This window comes from Choloepus didactylus, chromosome 4 (genome assembly GCF_015220235.1).
Source record: "Choloepus didactylus isolate mChoDid1 chromosome 4, mChoDid1.pri, whole genome shotgun sequence".
Taxonomy (NCBI): Eukaryota; Metazoa; Chordata; class Mammalia; order Pilosa; family Megalonychidae; genus Choloepus; species Choloepus didactylus.
The window spans coordinates 50,365,748-50,382,203 of record NC_051310.1 but is presented as its reverse complement, the minus strand read 5'-3'; the positions used below and the strand labels follow the sequence as shown (position 1 = coordinate 50,382,203).

Sequence of the window (16,456 nt, the reverse complement as noted above, 5' to 3'; positions counted from 1 at the left end):
TTCTTTATTACATAGCCTTAAAACTAACACATTCTGTGAAACAGGCTTTTTAGAGAAAAAATGGAAATAGGTCATAACTACCAGAATCATATCAAAGAAATTATTCTACAGTTTGACTAAAAATTAAAAGTAAATATGCAGTTTCCTTTCTTCTTTGAGCAATTGATCAGAATTATTAAAACTCACAGAATTCATATAAACATTCATATTTTATTTACCCTCAGATACTTTAATTGTTAGAACCAATATTTCACATGCACATGCACAATCACATAAAATCAGATTTTTCTCTTCACACTTGCCTTAGTCACAGAGGCAGTTAAATGCCATGATTCTGTCTCCGTCCAGTGGAGGGCAGCAGTGCACATCTTTGGGAACAGGACTCCGGTTACGGATTGAACTGGCGGCAACCTGAGAAACCAGGCACCAGGTTCACGTCCCTGGGAGTCAGACTGTAGTCACAGTGTTTGGTGTGGTCAGCAAGGCCACGGCGAGGTGGCTTCAGGGTTTTGGTGGCAGAATTGATCTGCCTCTTCTCAGTTATGTGGTTTGTGTTCCCCCAGTCCTGGGATGGTACAGCCAGGGGAAAAATGTGAGGCTCTCTGACATGCAAAAAGGCTGGGACAATGCTCCATGAACTCCAGACAGGATAAATCCAAATAGACCCTTATCACACCATGTTATAACCAAACTGTTGAATGTCAAAGATAAAGAGAGAATTCTGAAAGCTGCACGAGAGAAACAAGGAAGCCTCAATAAGATTGTCTATTTCTCATCAGAAACCACGGAAGCAAGAAGGCAGTGGGAAGACATATGTAAGGTGCCGAAAGCAAAAATTGCCAGCCAAAAATTCTATATCTGGCAAAACGGTCTTTCAAAAAAGAGGGAGGGATTAAGACATTCCCAGATAAACAAAAGTTGAGGAGAAAAATAAGTTTGGAGAAATCAAGAAGCTGGTTCAAGGTCACACAGCTGGTGGGAGACAGACAGCTGAGCTCTCTGACTTCAGAAGTCACGATTTTAAATCTCTGGCTATTCAAAGTCAATAGTAACAATATAAATAGTTTTGTCACCACTAGAACAGCCCTACAAGAGATGCTGAAGAGAGTTCTGCAGGTTGAAAGGAAAGGAAAATAGATTGAAGTAGCATGAAGAAATAAAGATCTCTGATAAGGGTAACAACATAGGCAAATATCAATGCTAGTACTATTTATTGTTGGTTTGTAACTCTACTTTTTACTTCCTATAGGACCTAAAAAGGAAAATGCACAAAATGTAATGATAAATCAGTGTTTGGGGACTCATAATGTATAAACATGTAATTTGTGACAAGAACTACATAAAGCTGAGGGGATGGGAGGAAGGGGTTAGGAACAGCGTGTGTGTATACTATTGAAATTAAGTTGGTAGCAAAGCAAATGAGGTTGTTGTAGATTTAGGATGTTAAATTTAAGCCCTATGGTAACCACAAAGAAAATATCAGAGAATATGCAAACACAAAGAGACAGAAAGTAGGGTCCAGGTTACCAGGGGTGAGTGTCAGGGGCAATGGAAATTGCATGACAAATGTCAGCTATTTATATTGTCACTACTAACTTTGACTAACCAGGGATTTAAATCATGGCTTCTGAAGTCTGGCTGTCTCCCACCAGCTGTGTGACCTGGAACCAGCTTCTTAATTTCCCCAAAATTCTGTTTCCACATTTGCAAAAAGGGGATAATATTAGAGATAATGTAAAGATTAAGTGAGATGAGCAAGGGAACTCATTTAGCATGCCAACAGGGACATTGTAAGTTTTCAACAATTTCTTTTAAGCATTTTAACTGGATTTAATTTTAAGACTGAATTTCACCTTAATGCTAAAAACTGTTTCTAGTTCCACTTCTGAGCAGTTACAAAAACACTTGTCTGAAGAAGTTTTTGAAGAGAATCCCGGCAGCAAAGAGAAGTTTGTAAAACCTCTTCTCATGATCCTGCAGCTTTTCTTTGTTTTCATCTTTCTGAGGTGCAGGGAGCTCAGGAGAAGAAACTTGCCAGGGCCAAACTCTCTCCCTTACAGACCCTTTCTCTTGTTTCACACCCTGCTTTGTTGGCTTAGGAAGGACAATGCAAAGCTGTTTCTAACTTGTTTTCCAGAATCAGAGCAAAGTTTAACATAACAAAATTTTATAGCTCCTGCCCAGTAACATATATTACTTTAAAAAAATAAAAATACCTTTCCCTAATCATGCATTATTCTTTTACATGTACAATTTTCCTGACGTATTGAAGTAATATTCCATGGTTTGCTGTGACTTGGAGGTTTATGGCCCTTCTGTGGCAGATCAGACTAAACATAATTCATTCATAGCTACTTAGTGCTCAGGGAAATAAACCCCTGAACTTAAATAACTATGGTGTGACCTCTGTAAAATATTATTTATGGTTTTAAAACTACTATTATGTAGATATCAAGATGTGCCAAATGTTATAAACCAAACACCAGCTGGCAAATGGGACAACTACTATTCCATTTATTTTTGCTTTCCTTTCTGGATATTCTTCTACAAATGCTATTTTTGTTTAAATGGATCCTGTGGTAATTACCAGGCAGAGGAAGTCAATGTTCATTTACATTTTATTACAGAATACTACAGTAAGTAAAAAGTTCTCCTCTATAAGGAAGCACTACAACAATGGAACCATCCCATGAAGTTACTGCTGTTTAACAGGAAAGACACTGATTGCTTTTGAGTATAAAATAACTGTCCCCTCTATCAATGAATTAATGTAACCCATCTGCTATTCATTTCTGCAAATTGGTTTATGGAGGAAAACCCAGTTGCACATTTAACTTATTCAAACGGGAACTCTACGCATAGCATTTCCATGTCGTTAAAAATATATGTGCATTCCCAGCACTCCTTACTCTAAGATTTTCTAATGTTTAGGATGCTGTCTCTGCATCTCATTTGTTTTCTCAATTATTTCTTATGTAAACAACTATATTGTTACCAATATACTTTAGTGGTTATAAAGTAATGGAATAAAATGTTCAGTGGTTATGAAGTAATAGAATCATTGGTTTCCCAATAGTCATTCAACAAAGGTTTGAGGACCCACCATATACTGACCACTCTACTCAGTACTGGCAACAAAGATAAATGAGGGGGGAAGATCTCAGCCTTCACAGAAACTAACCATCTGGTTATGGAAATAAGCAAGCAACCGATTAATCTCCAGTCTACATGATAAATGCTTTGAGAGAGGAATGGAATAAGCACCAAGGGAAGACTAGGCTCAGGGCAAGGAGTGGAAGAGGCTAGAAGGGCTTGGTGGAGGGCTATGGTCAGAGGGTACGACCACTGAAATGAGTCTTGAGAATGGACCAACAAGTAGATAGGGATCATCAGGTGGATGAGCAAGACTGGCCCAGGCAAAGACATGAGGGCACATTGGGTTTAAGCATCTTCAAATCATTTAACATGGTTGGAATTTGGGGTGGGGGAGGGACTTGGAGGAAAAGGAGATGTAAATTTAGAGCAAAGCCAACCATAAAGGTCTTGTCTGCCCTACCAAGGAATGTGGACTCTCCTCCATAGGCCACACATAGAAGTAAGGGTTTAAGCTGAGGGGCAGCATGATGAGATTTGCATGTTAGGTAGCTCCTTGTGACTGCGATATGGAGAGTAAGCTGGAGTCCACTAAGGAGGCTCCACCAATTTCCAGGTGAGAAATAAGCCCTGGGCCAGGGCAGTGACAAAGAGACACCTGAATGAAAGGGGATTTGGGATATACAAGAAACAAGATCTGATAACTAGTTGGATGTGGGAGGAGACAGAGGGTAGAGTCAAGGAGGCAGTACAAATTTCTGGCTTGGGTGATTGTGGGGATGGAGGAATCATGTTCAACATCTGGGAATATACTTGGAAGAACAGGTCTGGAGGAGAGGTCAATGAGTTTAATGCTGACCATACTGAGCTTATATGTAATGTGTCCATGAGGAGGTTGTAAATGTGAATTTAGAGTTGAGGTGAGAAAGCAGAGTTAGGAATGGAGATTATGCCATTTACATATGTGATGTTCAGTGATGTCTCTTAAAGTCCATGAAAGTGAATATATGAACCAGTATAATGTAAAAATTGAGAAATATTGTGATTTAGTTTCTTGAAAATTATGTTGAGATGAAATGGATGTCGTAACGGCCAAAACTCTGTTAGAAAAATGAGAAGAGTGGAAAGTATTTTACATTATATTCTTACTTTGAATAGGAAGCATTGAGTTTCCCACTTTAGATTCTGAAACAAAAATGGGAAATGTATTTTAATTATTAAAATCATAACAAGAATCAATCGAATCTTCCTTTAAAATATTGGTGCAGTCCATTTAAATGACTCTTATCACTGTGTTATCCACAGGTTATGCTTTTTTTCAGAACGCTACCTACTTTTTAGAATTCTGAACATAACTGAGCAAAATAGAAAGGAACATATTTCTACATTGTCGGTCTTGATGGCCTTCTGAAAGCTCATGCATTTGGATGGATACGATTAATGAGACCATGTAGTGTTAAGCACCTTGAACTTTCCGAACAAAGACCTTTTAGAAGAACAAAATATCATTATTAATGACATGTCACTTACAGTTTTCATCAGTAATGTAAGGTTTCAGCTGCTTTAACGGGAACTTAGCTATGAGCTCAAAGTAGAGGGCAAGACTATTAGATAAGGTTTATGATAGTAATACCTCTTGCTTCTAAAGAAAAAAAAATAACACACTCACGTTGATCAAAAAAAACAAAACAAAACAAAAAACAAAAAAACAAGCTGAGGGGCTCAGAAGGAGGTGAGCCACCCCTCCATTGCTGAGTTTCTCAAAGGCCTTGTCATCGGTGAGCACTACTGTGATGGCGATGGGCTCCGCGAGAGCTCCCTTTGCTGCCCTTCTGCCCTCTGGGTACCCTACTCTTGACTATCTACACCCCTCAAATAATCTATGCTGGGTTTCATCCCAGGAGTTTTCTCTGTCCTACGTGAGCTGGACAGCAAAGGACATTAAATAGAGGAATGGTGGCATCTGCTGCAGCTTCATTCACATACATACTGCTAGTGGTGGGAGTCATAATACAAGGTTGCAAACCAATGGGCAAGTGTTTCTTGGTGGAACACACATCAGTAGTCTCGTCAGGGAAAAAAAATGGGGGATGCCTGGACACACAAAGACAACACTGTGAGGAATTTTTCCAATTTTGTCCACAAAGTGCTATTCTCATGTAAGATGTCCTAGAGACCTTAAAATGTTTCAGCCAGATTTACTAAGGCCTTCTTAATGATTTTTGTTGTTGTTGTTGTAGGAGAATTAAGAGAAAATCTCCTGTAAAAAAAATTGAGACTTAAAACTTTAATTTGCTAACTAAAAATCAACCTGCTATATTTTAGCCACAGATATTAAAAAATCGGGGATGCAAAGAAATGCCCAATAAAAATAAAGGAAGAAGAAATTTACTATTATGGTAACTGGTGACTTATATCCAAGGGATATGAGGACTCGATTGATTAAATTGCAGCTCTACCGAAAACTCTCTTTGAGAACATTAAAGATTGTTGAGATTTCCAATGACTTAGAAGAGGGCAGCACACTTAAAGGTGAGACAGAAAAGTTTGTGCTTATGCATTTTGCTACTAAAGGAGTTTCCAGACTATTATTTTGTCTCTGATTTTTAAGAATTACATAGCCAGTTAATTGTTTCTTTAGTTGATATGATCCTGGAGATACCTGGAAAGCCTTTCTTGTTGTATTGTTCTGTTTCAGGAACTCCCATTGCCCACTTTACTTTCTCTTGGATTTATATTCAAAGATAAGTCTAAGCATGTTTCCTGTCATATTGTGGACATTGGCTCTTTTCTTCCTCCCCACCAGAAGACACAGCTCCTACTAAGGTACATGCAGTGGACAACATGGAATTCAAGCCCAACTAGAATCCTGAGATACAAGACAAAAGCTACAGCACAGGGAACATCATGGGATAATGTTTCACATTTTTGTTTTTAGGTTCTACTACTTTGTAGTCCAAAATATCTAACAAATTATTGCAATTCAAAATCTGAATAAAATGAAGAAAAGGAGAAGACTGCTACAACACATTCTTTACTAACTTTCAGTGCTAAAATTAAAACAAAACAACTACTACATTTTACCAACTTCAAACATTGGTTGACGACCATCAAATTCATACTACATCATGTTGACAGAAGTTCAAATTCTGTTTGAATTTGAATGACAAATTGAGTTCACTTTAAGGAAGGCTTATTGTGAAAGATGATTTTCCTGCTGTAATATAAATCTGCTAGTGAAATCACTGCCCTCCCCCCTAGGTGGGATCTGACACCCAGGTGAGTGAATCTACCTGGCAACATGGAATATGACTCCCGGGGAGGAATCTAGACCCGGCATCATGGGATGGAGAACATCTTCTTGACCAAAAGGGGGATGTGAAAGGAAATGAAATAAGCTTCAGTGGCAGAGCAATTCCAAAAGGAGCCGAGAGGTCACTCTGGTGGGCACTCTTACGCACAATATAGACAACCCTTTTCAGGTTCTAATGAATTGGAATAGCTAGCAGTAAATACCTGAAACTATCAAACTACAACCCAGAACCCATGAATCTTGAAGACGATTGTATAAAAATGTAGCTTATGAGGGGTGACAATGTGATTGGGAAAGCCATATGGACCACATTCCCCTTTGTCTAGATGAGTAGAAAAATGGGAGAAGGAAAAAAAAAAAATCAAAACAAAACAAACAAAAAGGCACCCAGTGTTCTTTTTTACCTTAATTGCTCTTTTTCACTTTAATTTTTATTCTTATTATTTTTGTGTGTGTGGTAATGAAAGCGTCAAAAATTAATTTTGGTAATGAATGCACAACTATATAATGGTACTGTAAACAACTGAATGCACACTTTGTTTTGTATGACTGCATAGAATGTGAATATATTTCAATAAAATGAATATATATATATATCTGCTAATAACAAATGAGCAAAGTATTTGATACCGTATGTGCCTTTAAGATCATAGTTCAAAAGAACTGAGCAAACACAATAGCAAGACTAAGACAAACATAACCTTTATTCTCTTGAAATAACTGAGAAAACAGTGGCTGGAACCATATTCAATAATTTAATCAGAATACCTTAAGTTTCATGGTCTTATTTAAAAGTTTATAGCAATGGACGGAATATTCTAGAAATGATTGTTAAAGTACATAGTAAAAAAAATGTAGTAATTCTCTTATCCGGCATAGAAGAGGGCTGGGCTAGGCTGCTCAATCAAATATTCATAATAAATAAAAATTACTCTATATACATATAATGGCAATGTTTTCATAGCTTAAAATCACAATACACTGTCTAACAAATCAATTGTGTCATGTTCAGAAGTTGGGAGATCAACCCATTGTGATTACTAAAATTTGGGGGAGTTTACTTATACAAGGGAACAGAATTTCTTAAATCACAACTGTCTCAGAAGATTTGAGTCAGATATCAGGCTTGCATAGATTATTAATGATTAAATTTCAAAGAGCTGGAACAAAGTAAAATAAAATAATGCAAACTTTTCAATGCAATTCAATATTTCTTTGACACTAAAAAATAGTTCAAGATCTTGCAATGCCTCAAAGGCATGGAAAATAGCTTTAACTATAGACAGTATTCTGTCTGACAGAAAACTAAATGCTGTTTGCTTTCAGCAAATACATTGGTTAAGATGCTATCACTAGGGTCTTTTATTTTTAGTTCTTTTAGAGTTATTCTGCCATAAAAGGAAGATTTTTAAAACAATATTCAATTGCTTTTTAGAATAACTACCTATATTAGAATGACTATAGAGTAGCTGAATTTAAAATTATCTCAAAGTTTCAAATAATTCTTATGATTCCAGTTTATATATAAAACTATATTCTTTAGCATTCATCTAAACTTGATTACTGGAAACAAACGTGCTTCCTTTGAGAATACAAAGTAAAAGGAAGTTTTCTTTCAGATCCAAGGAAAAGGTATGAGTGGAGCCCTTTCTAAGTATATAACAAATTAGATGACAAAGAGGACTGAGCCAGGAATCCCGAGACATACATATGACTTTAGGGAAGTCACTTTCCCTCTAAGATTCCGCCCAGCTATCTGATTCTAGGGCTAAAACATTCCTTCTGTGCTGTACAAACTGACCCCGAATTTTCAAGTCTCTACACAGTACCTGGTAAAGTTTTTTTTAAACACTCAAATAGTAACTGAATTAATACAAACATTGCCCTGCAAATCTGTATGCCAGTTCATTTTCCATGACAGCAATTTTTTTTTCATTTATTCCACAAATCACGGAAGCTTCCTTTGTGCGAGGGAGGGTGCTAAACCAAACCTGTAAAATTATTATTTCTATAGCCCGTGGGAACTACTACCTGAAAAACTCAAGTGACTGCTTTAACAGCTTCAGGCTATTAAGTAAGTACTCTACTTATTCCCTGGTTCAGAGCAGTGATTCCCAAACTCGAGGGAATAGAGGAATCTCCAGAGGAACCTGTTAAAATGCAGCTTCAAGGGACCAACCTCAACCTGATGGTGGCAGTCACTGGGGATAATGCCTCATACTCTCCACATTTTAACTGTATGGCAAAAGCTCTAGATTCAGACTCAGGCGCCGATACTGCTTGATCTCGAATGAGTTATTTAACTTTTTTAAGTCTCAGGCTCTTAACTGATAAAGGGTTGAATGAGTCTCTACTGTCCCTTCTACTCTCAAATGTGACAGACTTTAAGAAATTATATTAATTCGTGAGTGGTGAATGAGATGGGCAAGAGACTGAGAGCCTCCAATTCAGTGGGATTCCTCTCTCTGGCCCCCTCATCCACAAGAGGATAAGCGAGGTGAGGTTGGATGGAATTGGGAGAAGGAGAAGGGCGAGGCGGCCAAAAGCAGCTTGCGAGAGGATTTTGGCAAAGAGCAGGAAGGGCCCTTTGAAACCAGGAATCACTCCTCGACCTCGTCCTCGTCGTTCTGGTCTTGGTACCGAATGTAGACGACCAGCATGACAAAGCCCACGAGGACGCAGAGGGAGCCGACGACCAGGTAGGCGATGCCCAGGAAGGGGTTCTTGCCGCCCATCCACGAGACGCTGCTCAAGATGATGAGCTTGTGGCCGCCGAACTCGAGCACCGGATAGTTGTAGGTGATATTGACCCGGTAGGCACCCCGCGGCAGCCCCGCGGAGTAGTTGCCCTGACGGATGCGCGCGTACAGCTTGCGGAACGTGGGCAGCGCCGCCGTGCGCATCCACACCACGAACTCCTGGTTGATGAAGCCGGTGTTGTTGGGGTCGGGGCTGAGCTCGTAGACCGGCCGGTGCCAGTTGGGCGGGGGCGCGGTGCCTTGGAAGGCCAGCGCCAGGCTGCCGTTCACCAGCGGCGGGTTGCGGAACTTGACATGGTAGTCGGTCCACCAAGCGATGCCGATGCGGTCGAGCGGCACCTCGACGTAAGGTCCGTCGGGTCGCCGCTGGTGCCACAGCGAGAAGGAGTCGTTGAAGAGGCTGTTGGCGATGGCGCCGCAGGGCGCGATGGGCAGGCCGGCCGCGGTGCGCTGGTAGGGGATGCACTCGTTGGCCGGGTTCCGCAGCGCGCTCTGCAGCCCGCTCAGCTGCGCGTCGTCGCGGGACACGCTGTAGCGCCGGTTGTTTTGGTAGAAGTTGGTGAGCTCGTAGTAGAAGAACACGGGGCCGTGGAAGAACTCCGGCAGCGAGAAGTACCAGGCGCAAGAGCAGCTGGGCGGTGGCGCATGGCCCTGGGCGGCCGCGGCGCACACGGAGCAGTTGCCGGAGCCCGAGCTGCCAGTGTAGTCGTACTCGAGCTCCTTGATGCCGTTGGAGGAGTAGTAGAGGCCCAGCCCCAGGCCGACGAAGGCCAGGCCGGCGCAGAAGAAGAGCGGCAGCGCGATGCTGGCCGACAGCAGCGGCTGCCAGGCGGGGAGGCGCTGCTGCGTGAATGCGGTGTTGTCCGGCTGGTGGGCGCCCCGGGCGGTGATGCTCCAGGTCATGGCGGCCGCGGTGGGACAGCGGATGGTCGCTTAGGTGGAGCCCGCCGCGGGGCACCTCCGGGTTGGCGCTGAGCCACCTGAGGACTACTCCCGGGTCGGGTTTCCGGTCGAGTCAGGTGAGTTCTTGCTTTGGCCCCGCCTCCGCCTCCCGCACAGGTGAGTCTTAGGGCCAGGTTCTTCGGGCAGTGACCAGAACCCCTCAGTTCCGCCTGGCTCCAGGTGATCCGGGCCGGCTCCATCCCTGCCGGTGTCTGGGAACCGCGCCGCGCTCCGCCCCTTCCGAGGTTATCCTGCCGGTTGTTCCTTTTCTCACCTGGCCGACCCAGGATCGCATTTCCTCTCCACTCTGGTCTGAGCGGACGCCAGCTCCTCCTCTCTGAGGTGAGAGGCGGCCCCAGGCTGTCTCTGAGTGGCCCATACTTTGCTCAGGTACTTATTACCTTCCCTTCCGCCTTCCAAGTGAGTCGAGTGTCTGAGTCGGTCCTTCTCGAAATCATAGGAGCTTCTTTCTTCTGCAGAAAGTAGCAAAAAGGGAACACCGTGGGTACCGAAGGCTTGAAGATTTCAAACTAACACTCTTTAATTTGGGGGTCAGGGGGAAGGTTGGGGTGGGTTGTGAGTCTTTAGGCCCTCTTGTCTTTGTGTGTACCCTTTTTCACTTCGGCTTCCAGCCACAAATCTTTAGTGCCTAGGGAATTACACAACGGTAATGCTGGTTGGAATTGTATCTGCATTCAAATTCTAGCCTTTTTTTTTTTTTTTTTTTTTTTTTTAAGGGCAAATTGTTTTTAGACCCGATGCCTCAGTTTGGCTAACTAGAAAAGTTGGAACGTTCTCTAAAAATAAAGTGATCCTCAAATAAGGAGAATCGGAGTAGAGAGGTCCAAAGCCTTTAAATATCTCTGTCACTAGAGGAGAAGCCACACAAGGAGAAAAATGCCCTGGACTACATGTGATTTCTTTTTCTTTTCAGATTATTGCATGACTGGAGAAAGGCCTGATTCAAGGTCCCAGGAGACCAGCTGTTTGGAATGTTTGTCCTAAGAAGGTGAACTATAAGGATTTATGCTACTTACTGTAAAGAGAACCCAAATTAGCTCTGAACATTTCCTGGGATTTCCACCTATATGTCTAGGCTGATACAACACACTTGAGGGGTATTGAGTCATTTCAACTTTGTGCTAAATCCGCCTACTTATTGAGGTGATCCTGCCTCTCTTCCGTCTCATTAAATGCAAAATACTAAGATTTTCTGCACTTAGAATAATATATTGCATTCAGAAGGCACTCAAAACCCATAGAGGTTTGGAAAGTTAAAATGTTTGTTAAATTAAACAACAGGAATTTTTTAGTGTCTATGCTTTAGTATGTTAAGCAATGTAGAAGAGAGAAAAGAACTATTCTAAAAAGCTTCCTTGACCCCAAGGTGGTCTTATAGCGAACATGTTACTCAGGAGTCAGAAACAATCAGAATTGCCAATAGACAGCAAATAACCCAGTACCAAATATTGCTTCACAAGAGTGATACGAAAATTGAACAGAGTAATATTAATATTTTAATAATGGAAAATTCATTTTGTCAAACAGAATGAATGTAGGTCAGAGGCTTTAGCTGTTGGAGAATACTGAGGGAGATTCCAATGACTTGAGTTCCACTTCCTTCACTTCTTATATCCCAAGAGAGGCTATTTCAGCATTGTCAACAAGTTCCTGTAGTGTGATCCATGCTCCACTACACCTTTTTTCAGTAAGCTAAAGGAATAAACAGCTCTCTGTACCTTTATGGTTGAATTCTACCTACCCCTAATTGGTGAATTATCAGTCTGCTTGAGCATAAAACAGGTTTCCTGTGAGGAATTCAGTTCTCTAAACTCTAGTAGATCTTAAGTCCCAGAGCAGCCGTCATCACCACCCCCTAACAGTTTGCACCCTCTTGTTGAGATCACAGCCTTTACAGCATTCCCTTCCCTGGGTAACCTCAAATCATCAGTTTATTCATGCTGCCAACTGTGGTAACGCTAAATGGTCCCAAGCCAGGAGAGAAGGGTATTTCAAGATAGAGAGTGGGCAACATGGTTAAACACAGCTGAGGGTTCAAGTGACATTAGAAACAAAAAGGAGCCATGGATTTGACTTTGGTCAGAACAGTTTGGGTGGTAGAGTGGGGAGAAACAGATCGTAATAGGTGAGGAAAAAGGGAAGTGGAGACAGCCAAAGTATGACAACTCTTTTTAGTAATGTGTGGAAAGGGTAGGAGAAAGGCGAGTGATAATTATCTAGAAGAGCGTGTATCCTAAAGGAAAGGTTTCTTTATAGATGGCAGAGAAGTGTTTATTCTGGGGGGAAAAGGTAAATAGTATAGGAGAGGTTGAAGAGGGAGGGCTGAGAGCTCATGGATAGTTCAAAGACTCCAAGCAGGCAGGAGGTGGATCCAGAGAACAGTTGCAGGGTTGTCTCATCTCTGAAATTGGAGGGCAAGGAGTAAGGATGGGTGCAGAATGCAACTGGGCTTTAGGCTCAGCTCAAAGGGAGGAAGTTTTTATTTAATAACTTATTTCTGTGCAATAAAAGGCAAGATCATTGGCATGAGGTGTGGTGGGGAAGGCCAAGGGGTGGGAAAAAGGGAACTGGCCAGGGACACTTGAGGGATGGTCGGTAGCTTTGAGAAGGGGAGTCCTGTGACCCAGACCGAGAAAAGGAAAATGAATATGTCCAACATGTGGGGGTTTCAGGGCAGGAAAATTGGCTCAAGATACTTTGGTCCTTGTGCTGCAGGTGGCTAAAGTGAGGGGCCTTAGTATTTAGTCTGAATGGCAAAGAAAATGAAGCCAAAATGGTAGATCAGAAGAAAATGAGGGATCAGGAGACTGGCACTCTTGATGATGTCAATGAGCCAGTGGCATGAAAGCTAAGAGGGGAAAAAGCCCTGGTCTTAGATGGGATGTTAAGGATTTTGGAGGTGGAGCAGTGCCGAGATCCAAGGATATGTTACATATCCTTTACCAGGTCATAAGTTCTTACAGGGCAAGGACTGACACATCATTGTTTCTTTCAGAGTTCATTGAATAACAAGGTTCTGACCACATGTCTTTTATTTTATTATGCATGCTATTAGGATAAATTAAAGGGCTTTGGGATCATGTCTCAGGAAAGAAACAAATTCATTCTAAACAATTCTTTATTGTATCAGTATTAATAAAAGAACTCAAAATGAAAGAAAAAAGCACCCATAACCCCAAATAATCCTATAAATCACTTCATTATTATGTTTTATCTTCCATATTTTTCCATATAGATATTTAATTTTTACTTGGTTATAATTATAAAAATATATTATCTTTTGACTTGTTAGAGTATCTTGTTTCGGAAAGAGATGAAAAATGAAATGTTACCTATATTTCTTTGTGGTCTTCAAAAATTTTTTAATAGTTCTATAATTTATTGAATGGGTCTTCCATATTTAATATTCTCCTATTGTTGGGCATTGTTTTAGTTTCCTAGACTGCTCAAAGCAGATATCATGAAATGGGTTTTGCTTAAACAGTGGGAATTTATTTGCTTACTGTTTTGAGGCTGGGAAAATATCCAAATCAAGGCATCATCAAGGTGATGCTTTCTTCCCAAATGCAAGAGATCCTTGGCTCCTCTGCCACATGGCTTCATCTGCTGGTCCTTCCCTTCTCTTCTGGGTTTCCTTGCTTTCAGTTTCTTGCTTCCCTGGCTTTCTTTCTCCCTCTCTGTATTCATTCTGTTTATAAAGGACTCCAATTAGAGGATTAAATCCCATTCTGAATGAGGTGGGTCACACCTTAACTGAAGTAGCCTCATCAAAAATCCTACTTACAATGGGTTGATATCCACAGGAATGGATTAGATTTAAGAACATGTTTTTCTGGGGTGGATAAAGCTTCAAACCACCAGAGGCATGTAGATTATTTCATTTTCCTGTATTACAAATAATATAGCAGTAGACATCTTTTTGCATATAACTCTGTCCTTTAGATTATTTCCTTAGGATAAATTGCTAAAATTGGGAAAAGGGGCTTAAAAGTCAAACTCTTTAAATGTATACCTTTGCTAGAAAAATAAGTTGTTAACCACAGAATAAATTTAGTCTATGCTAATAAACTGTCAGAAACTAGGGAGGCAGTATAGGATAGGGGAAAGAAATGCTGGCCTGGTATTAAGGAAGTTCAAGTTCTACTCTAAAGTTTGTCAGGAAATAACTGTGGTTAAATTGCTTAACTTCTCTGGTCCATGATTTCTTATCTGTATGAGTACATTTTCCAAAATGCTATTTAGTATCTCTTACAGTGCAAAAATTTCTGTTTCTAGTCATCTCAAGGGGACTTTCTTATACTAACTCATTCAATAACAATAATAGCTAACATTTATTGTGTGCTGTGGCCAGTCACTTTATATACATTATCTCATCTAATTCACACAGCAAACCTAGGTGGTAGGTGCTACAATCATGCCCAATTAAATTGATGCAGAAACTAAGGCTTAGGCTAAGGAAATGAAGGCTGCCCAAGTTCTCAAAGTTAATAAATGGGAGATCTGGCATTCAAAGGATTCCAGCATTGTGCATATTCAACCACTGTACTATAATGCCTTGGCACATTTCCTCTTCAAAGAACCCAAAAGACTATAACCTTGAACCAGTTTTTAGTGTTGCAGATCTTCTTTTATACCCCAGAGTTAAGAGAATTCTGGTCTATTTATGTATAGGGCCCTAGAACATCTGAGTTGTCTTTATTTTTGTTTTACAAAGTTGTTTTGAAGCCAACTTTTGTTTAATATGATTATTTCTCTTGCTAAACTAAAAGTAACTTCACTTGTCTGGCTGTACTCAGTTTTTGCATTTATTTCATTTAGTTCATGACTGTTTATCTTGCTGTAATAGAGCCTGGATTTTTAATTGGTATTCCCTTATATAAGTTTATACTGCTCAAGATTTGTGCCTGTTACTCTGCCCGTGGGGCAGCTTTTATTTAAAAAGAAACAAATTAAATTGCTTCATAAAATTACAGCATGTGTTCAGAAAAGTTTAAAAAACTTCACGTGCCTGGGCTTCATTTTTCATTAAGAGCTGTATTCAGCAGATTTCCTGTTTCAAAAATTATGGGGTGGTACCCCCTAGTGGAAAATAGGAATTTCAGTTAACTAGCACTGTAAGCATGGAAGGTACAAACAGCAGACATGGATTCCCTCAGCTCTTTGCTGCAGTTTGTTGATTGTCACTAACTTCCTGAAAAACAGTGGAAGTCAAAAAGAGAGTGAACTATGAGGAGAGTTAGGTGGGTTGAGCTACAGGGGGCAACATAAAATGGAAAATGGGACCATAATGGGTGACAATGGGTCTTAAATGGTATAGAAGTTGGGTTATGGGACTACCAGATTAAAATAAAAACCTGAAAGACTGGGATTGGACTACAGCAGTGTATCCAAAGATGTAGGATTTGTGCTTGGTGAACTGGTAGGAGAGACCCAAATTATGTGGGGTGGGGGTGGGGACAGTTGGGTGACAGAACTGAGATAGAGGGGAGGGAAGACCTTTGTAACTGCAAATAAGAAATAGGGCTGAATCAAAACTGAATTAGACTATCCAGTATGAAAGGAGGGAGGGGGTGCGGTGCATATCCAGGGTGAGTACACCGAGGTAAAACAGTGTCTGTGGAACCAGCCAATCTGTCTGAGTCTGGAGACCATCCTTCTCTGCTACATCCTACTTTGGTTGGAATGAAGCTCCCTGGTTTGGGGAAGGCCTCACTGAGGGCTGTAATTTACATACTGACTTTCCCTGACACACAGTGACAAAATCTGTTTGAAAGTTTAGGAATTCCTTACTTATGTATCAGGAGTAAATAATCAAATGTTTAAAAATTTGCAGAAAATTATCAGAGTTTCAAATTGAATAAAGTAGATGCCATCTCTCCTTTTCTCCTTACCATGCATGGCTGTGCCCAGTGTCTTTCCTCAAGCCCATTCCTTCTCTTTCCTTCCATCTTGATCTCCTTTTTCTGCACCATTTTCTCAGGCCTCTTTCTCTTTTCTACCTTGCTAATTCTTCAAAATCAGTGGCTACAGGAGTTCCCACAGAAACATTCCCTTTAGAAATTAGACTGTGGGGAAGTATAGATGATACATCTGTGGTTGATTGAATCATGTACCAAAACAAAGACTTGTTCTTAATGTTAATCCACATTCCTCTGGGTGTGAACTCATTTGTAATTAGGACTCTTTGAAAATGGGATGTCAGTTAAGGTGTGGACTCATTTGTGAATAGGATCGTCTAAGACCCTATTTATGTATGGCCAAACCCAAACAGGGTGGATCTTAATCCCTATCACTGGAGGTCTTATAAAAAGCCAAAGATCAAAGAAAG

The 16,456-nt window shown here is 40.8% G+C and overlaps 1 protein-coding gene across 1 annotated transcript; it reads right to left on the bottom strand.

Annotated features, from left to right (window-relative positions):
- Positions 1-8,870: 8,870 nt before the first annotated feature.
- On the bottom strand, positions 8,871-10,300 carry TMEM30B (transmembrane protein 30B). Its single transcript, XM_037832585.1, has one exon. It carries the CDS (start codon positions 10,066-10,068, stop codon positions 9,007-9,009), a length of 1,062 nt encoding a protein of 353 aa, XP_037688513.1. The 5' UTR covers positions 10,069-10,300; the 3' UTR covers positions 8,871-9,006.
- Between the last annotated feature and the right edge of the window lie 6,156 nt (positions 10,301-16,456).

Coding starts and splice junctions, on each gene's coding strand:
- TMEM30B (XM_037832585.1), bottom strand. CDS start 10,068: ATGACCTGGAGCATCACCGCCCGGGGCGCCCACCAGCCGGACAACACC.